At 38.3% G+C, this 6,886-nt stretch overlaps 1 protein-coding gene across 1 annotated transcript; it reads right to left on the bottom strand.

The window, feature by feature from the left end:
* Positions 1-1,833: 1,833 nt before the first annotated feature.
* LOC139341031 (ubiquitin-conjugating enzyme E2 D4-like) lies at positions 1,834-4,866 on the bottom strand. Its single transcript, XM_070977273.1, has 7 exons — positions 4,701-4,866; positions 4,120-4,183; positions 3,891-3,922; positions 3,475-3,552; positions 3,105-3,210; positions 2,102-2,195; positions 1,834-2,012 (listed from the first exon to the last, which is right to left on the bottom strand). The coding sequence occupies exons 1-7, from the start codon at positions 4,722-4,724 to the stop codon at positions 1,967-1,969; spliced, it is 444 nt and encodes a 147-aa protein (XP_070833374.1). The 5' UTR covers positions 4,725-4,866; the 3' UTR covers positions 1,834-1,966.
* Positions 4,867-6,886: the final 2,020 nt, after the last annotated feature.

The following is a 6,886-nucleotide window of genomic DNA, read 5'->3' on the forward strand; positions in this document are numbered from 1 at the left end:
GTCCTCGGGAAAGTTTCACGTGTCATCCCGAGGAGGAAAAAACGCGGAACTCCTCCCACAAACACCGAGCATCCACCTCCCCCTGGGCTGCCGCGAGGGCTTCCACAAGTGACGGTTTGTGAGACGTTCACTGGATTCAATTTGTGTTTTTGTGGGACCTGGACTTTTATTATGGGAAACTGCAGAGGGATTAGAGCCAATTATAGCCAACAAAATCATAGTCATTATGAGCTGAAAATCATATTACAGAGTCAATTTAACACAACTAGATATGAAAATAAAGCCGCTATAAAGGATTGAACACAAAGGCAGGCTTGACTTGAGTATTTCATCGCCACTTTTCAGCCAGGCTAGCAGTTTATAATAACACCCCATGCAACCAATTTATTGGTTTATAGAGGAAACACTACACATCCTGAGAGTGGGTGAAGGGAAGCAATACAGGAAGGAGAAGGCAAAACAAATGAAGAGCGAGCTGACATTAAGTCAAACAGAGTGAAAAAGGAGCCACAACCCAGAGAACAAAGATGCTGTTTATGTGCTGATATTGAATAAAGTAATACAGAGCCAGGAGGTACGATAAAGGTCAGGTAACTCAGTAATGTACACAATAGAAAGTTTGAAAGCTGTTATAAAAATATGGTCCTGGGGTTATTCTAGTGGCCAGGAAATGATTGATGATGTTTTCCATATGTTAAATCTACATTTTTATGGTTTCTATTAATATTTTGTATTTTGCGATCTGCCCTCCACAACAGGAACCTGCCAAGCCAATGATGTTGGACCATTATTGTTATTCCTCATATTTAAATGAACTCATGTGAGAGTCTCACTTGCCGGCCATGTCGGACTTCAGATAACCTCATGCCGACAACCTTCATCTGACAGCTGGAGCTTTTGTCACAGAGCCAGTTAACCGTGGTGCTGCAGTACTGCGGCGCTCTCACTGTCCATTTCTTATGTGGAATGAAAACTCCCATTGTGGTTAAAGGTGATTAGTGTGCATCTGACAATTTGGTTTTAATCTTGAGAAAAACTGCATTCAGTTGCCCAATTACTTAAAATGTTTAATTTCAGCCATTGTTTTTCTTCTGGCCGGTCAAAAGGGCCAACATTTTGTGTGTGACTAGTCCTCACTGAACACAGTAGCCTGCTTAGCTCACATCAGCACAGCATTGCAGAGATGAAATATGTGTGACCCGCTCAATTAAATGTGTGTACACGAGCTTCACCAGCAACTGTGCTGCAATCAGCAGAGGTGAGAATAATGGGTGGTTTAATTTCAATGGACAGATCATTTCTTCTCATTTTCATTTCACTGCTAAAGCAAGACACTGTAACAGCCACTATTCATACAAATAACCATTTACTAAATGGGCCTGAATTAAATGTAACACAAACATGAGAAAGTCCTCCAGGAGAGAAACTGCCTGATGTAAAAGGGCTGGGCGGTAAAAAGTAAAGGCTACCACCTAGTGGCCATGTCAATAATAGAATCAGGGGCAAACTGATTTGCTAGTTATACAAATATACACAAGGAAGTATGTTATGCCACAGCAAGGTAGATCAGAACTTCAGTTTACTTGTGTGCATTGCCAAGAAACAATTTACAATTCACTTTTTGATTAATGTTTTTAATGAAAAATGATGAAAAATAAATCCAGTATAGTCTTTTACAATCTATTAAATGAAAAATAGACCATCAGGCCACCTCAAAATTAATAATAGTAATAATAGTTATAGTAATAATAATAATAATAGCAATAATAATAATAATAATAATAATAATAATAATAATGCCAATTTAAGAGAAAAATAAAATAAACAGTAAAAACAGTTAAGTCAAGTAAAGTCCGAGTAGAGAAAGTGCCTCAAGCGAACAAAACACCTCAACTAGAACCAGTGTGGATGAGCAGTTGAACCAGTATTGTCATATTTTGAGGTGTTCAGGGAAGCCTTACTCTCTTCACATTGCAAACTTCTGGGTCCATTCTCTGGCTACTTTGTTGTACCTGAAGAGAAAAGAAGAAGAAGTTTCTAAAGAGTAGTAGACCGATTCAAGTTCTTCCACATTCCAAATTTTTTGGCTTTTTGTACTCACTGTTGTCTGTCTGATTTGTAGATGTGTGCAATGTCCGGCACGAGTGGATCATCTGGATTTGGGTCACATAGCAAAGAGCATATGGATAATAAAACTGGGGGGAAAAGGAGACAAAAAATCAGTATGCACACAGGTTTCAATTAAAAAAGAAATGACCTTTTCAACTTCTCAGCTTCTTCTCCATATACCAATTTAAATACAAATGGACAAGCTTTGATTTTATACACCTTCATATCAAAATTCCATTAGCCACTACTTTCATCACAGATACTTGAACATTCCCTCATTTGCTCTTCCAATTATGCAGTACAAGCCCTGAAATTTCACAATTTTCAAAGTGACAAAAGTACGCAGGGTGCAGAGGTTCGTCTTTGGATAATCAGGCCTGAAAATCCTGTTAACAGTGTTCATGGAGGCTGAAAAGCATTCATGTGTAAGAATCCAGATTATGTCACCCAATGAGCTTCACTGATGTTAACAAACCCATCTTTGCCATTCCCTCCTTGTGTTATCTTATGCTTCAACATCCTAATTTAACCTCAAGTACATCAAATTACATGAAAGGACCACTGTGTAGGATTTAGTGGCAACTAACTGTGAGGATGTAGACTGCAACCAACTGGATACCCCACACCTCAACCCATCCACTTTCTAGATCCATTGCTTGGTTTGCCCATTCTGGGCTACTGTAGAAACATGGAGGACTCCATAGAAGAAGACCCGCTCTCTGTAGATATAAAGAGCTCTTCTAAGGTAATGAAAACACAATTCTTTTTTAAAGGCGATTATATTATTATCATTATTACTTAATGAAAACACAATTATGAATATTCAATTCCTTCCATTCTCTGCCAACAGACCCTCCGAAAACCTACATTTTGGTAATTTAAACAAATCTGTATTTCCCTTTGACTTCAAATTAAATCTTAGGTTCAAATCAGATGCTATGGAGTGCTGCTTTAATGTACTATAATGCACTGTACAGGTAAAATGTAGATGTTACCTTTTGACACTGTAAGAGCAGGTGACCACTGTGACCTCAAGATGTCAAGGCAGATGCTACCATTGCTGTTTATGTTTGGGTGATAGATTTTCGTTGTAAAGGCAACCTATGAAAATGACAAACAAAGCAGCGATAAATCAAATAACTTGTTTTCCAAGGTGGATTCTGAAGGTGGTTGGGGGTCTCTGTGAAAGAATACACTCATAAAATATATATAAAATCATATACCATTCATTCTGAGCAGGGCGGCAAACAACCATTCATTATCCATTAAAGTTCTTTATAAAATGTAGGAACATAGTGAAACATGCCTTTTATAACAAGGTGATGCACTTTTGAGGTAACTCATCGCTAAGATGTATAATCTTACCTTTGGTGGTTTAAAAGGGTAGTCAGTGGGGAAATGGACAGAAAGGAAGAACACTCCTCCATTATACGGGCTGTCAGTCTGAAACAGAGGGGTAAAGGGTTGTTAAACTGTGCCTAATACTGTATCCATATGCAATAAAATGCGAGAGAGCAACCAAACATTTAGATTATTATTTGCCTTTCTTTCATTAAAGATTCCCTTTGCTTAAATTAAGACATTGTGGTATTCCCCCTTCTCCTATTGTCTCAGCTAGGCTATGGGCTTCAGAGGAACATTGGTATAGAGTGTGCTAGTCCGTGCTCTCCATACATAATAGAAAGGGCTGTAAAGTCAACATAAAACACTATTGTCAAGAGATCCAGAAGCAGCTTGATTTAAAAAAAAAAATACAGGAAAACCAATCCAGAAAAGCTCACCGGTCCCATGATGCTTGCCTGCCACTGAAACACTAAGGAAACAAAGATAAAGACATAATCTCTGAGAACATTGTTTAATATCAAGGTTTTACACCCACAATCAAATACACTGCATCACAGTCCCCAAAGCACAACGGTATTGCTAACATACTGACAGGGTGACGGAATACAGTGATAGAAAGTAAGAATGTGACAGGTTTATATACACGTCAGGTGTTCTCACACTTACAGTCGTCCCCTACAGGTCCGGCTGAACATGAAGCTGGAGGGTCCCTCCTTAACTCATTTAACTCCTGTACAAATCGACAAACAACAATTTAAGCGCTTGACAGCTTCCGCCTTAACATAGCGTTACTTACAGTACTTTACAATGCTACCTAAGTTTACAGTTTAATAATCCGTAAATTAACGTCTGTGGACGACAGACTGAAATTCCAGGAACTGAAAATACGTTGACAAGAAGCCAGAAACACACCTCGAAGTGCTTTCACATTACTCGCCTGCTAGGCCAACTTTAGCTGCCAGCGAAGTTAGCGCATTTAAGTTTATATGCTTAGCTAAGCTAACTGGCTTCTGTGTAGTGTCATCGCCACTGGTATGAATTACGGACTTGCTAGCAGTCACAGCTGTCTTGCGAATAAATTTCATAGCGTTAACATATTAGCAAAACGCTGGTACAGTGATCAACCACGCTGGGCTATCAAATAAGTGCTATTAGATGACTGACTAGCTAACGTTATAGCGACGCTTCCGTATCGCACGAACCTTTTCTGTACATTAAATAAATTACGAAAGGGCGAATACTCTTACCTTCTGTATTCTTTTCAAAGCCATGGCAAATGTTTCAGAAGGGGTTAGACAAGCTACTGTGTTAACTTTTACAGCTGTCAGCTACAACTGCGCTCACTTTCTGCCGACTCGGTGTTATTTGTTTTGACAAACTGATTATTTCTTTTGTTTCCGCGTTTTTGTTCGACGACGAAGAACAGACCGGTGCATTATGGGAATGCGAGTTTTCAGCCAATCCCCTTAAAGGGGCCGTTCAACGAAACATTGGCTTTAAATCAGCTATGCAGTTTAGCTCCCGGCCATAATTCAAACTCATAACTCACCTTGTGCACCCTTTCACACTTTAAGTTTCCCACTCAAACCTTAAAATATTCCAGATCTTTCATGTAGGATGAGGTTTATTCAACTATTGAATTACATTTATACTTTTTGAAAATATTCCACTTTGAAGTTTAGTTACAGTGAAAAAGGAAATCCTTCAAACTAACTCACTTTCAACCTCTTTAAAGTCATTCACACACTCGCACAGAAACCTCATTCAAACTAGAAACCAGTCCAAACACTTTCTAACAGCTTTCTAACAAACTTTTTCATATTTTTCATATAGTATGGGGGAGCCTTCTTGCTCTCTGTCATGTATTTATACATGTGTGAACAAGCAGGCACATAGACACACATGCACACATGCAAGGCTTACACATTTTCACACCTTTTCAAGTCTTATCTACTCATTCATACTTTCAGCTACAAAGTACGGCTGCATTTGGAACCACCTACTATATACTACAGACAAACGCAGTGTAGAGTAAAAAAGGAGAAACTACACATGGATGTCTTAAAGATGAACATGTACGTGACAATGGGTAACTCCTATCTGATGTTTGCAAGGAATCTGATTCAACCGCATTTTTTGCGTTACTTCAGTGCAAAGGTAATGTGATCTGGAGCTAGTTCTCCTGGTATTTCTGTTACGTTGCAGCGTCACATTGTCTTCATCCTTGCTTCAGTCAACTGGGTGCCTTTCAATATAACTTGCTGACTGATTTTTGTTTGTGTTAATGCCCATGCTGGTTTGGTCATACTGTGAACATTCCCTCCTTGGGAGGAAGAGCATAATTTCAAGAAGATATGCTAAAAAAAAAAAAAAAAAGAGTATAAAGACAGAGCACTGGGACACAGTAAGTGAGGTAGACAGTATGATGCATACTGGATATTTTTGTAGAATCAGTATAACATCCTGGTATTTTTTGCATATTCAAGATTTTGCTTTTGTTTGCATTTTGTATAATACATACAATCAATACGCACTGCTAGTATGACAGGCAGGTTCAAATACAACCTATGTTCACAACATATGCTCCACTATGCAAAAAATGTTTCACCTGTAAAGATGGAAGCATTCATATGTTTCATTCATCTACTCATTCACACTTTCAGCTACTGTAGAAAGTCCATTCGGCATTCAAACTCTTACATTAATTCAAAATACAGATTAGGATTATGAGGTGTTGGGATGAGGGAAGATGGATTGATGGCATCGTCATTACCATGAAATATTGGTGGGCTATATAAAAACAAGGCAAATACAGCAAGATGTCAGAGGAGCAAGTTTATTTGTCTTATACCTCTCTGACACAGAGCCAAAAACAACCTTTCAAAATATAATGAAATGGTTGCTAAACTGTGTTGAAATACAATGAAATTAACTCACACAAAATATTGATTAAAAAAGAAATTTTAGTACAATAATAGAACAGGAAAGTAATAAATGTCTCAAAATTTAATAAGGGAAATAAAAGTGCAGCAGATGATATAATCAATCAAAGGTGCAGGATAATAAGGAAGTATTTAATTTAGATTGGAAAGGGGCTAAAGTTGGGGTGCATTTAGGATCATCGGGAAGCTGAACCATTCTGTGTGCAGCATAATAGCTTAATCCAACACAGTGTTTGGTTTTGACTCAAGGCACTTTTAGCTGAGTGCTTCCTGAAGATCTAAGGGGCCCACCGGGTTTGTATTCTTCAAGCATATCAGAGATGTATTTTGGCCTTAAGCCATTAAGTAATTTATAAACTAACAGCAGCACTTTAATGTCTGTTCTATAACTAACTGGAAGCCAGTCTAAAGAAGTAAGAATGGTTCTTGCAGCAGCATCCTGAAAAGGTCTCTGGGGATCTATTGGTCTCTCGAGAAAAGCAAATGAGGGA

The sequence above is a fragment of the Chaetodon trifascialis genome, chromosome 13, assembly GCF_039877785.1.
Source record: "Chaetodon trifascialis isolate fChaTrf1 chromosome 13, fChaTrf1.hap1, whole genome shotgun sequence".
Classification (NCBI taxonomy): domain Eukaryota; kingdom Metazoa; phylum Chordata; class Actinopteri; order Chaetodontiformes; family Chaetodontidae; genus Chaetodon; species Chaetodon trifascialis.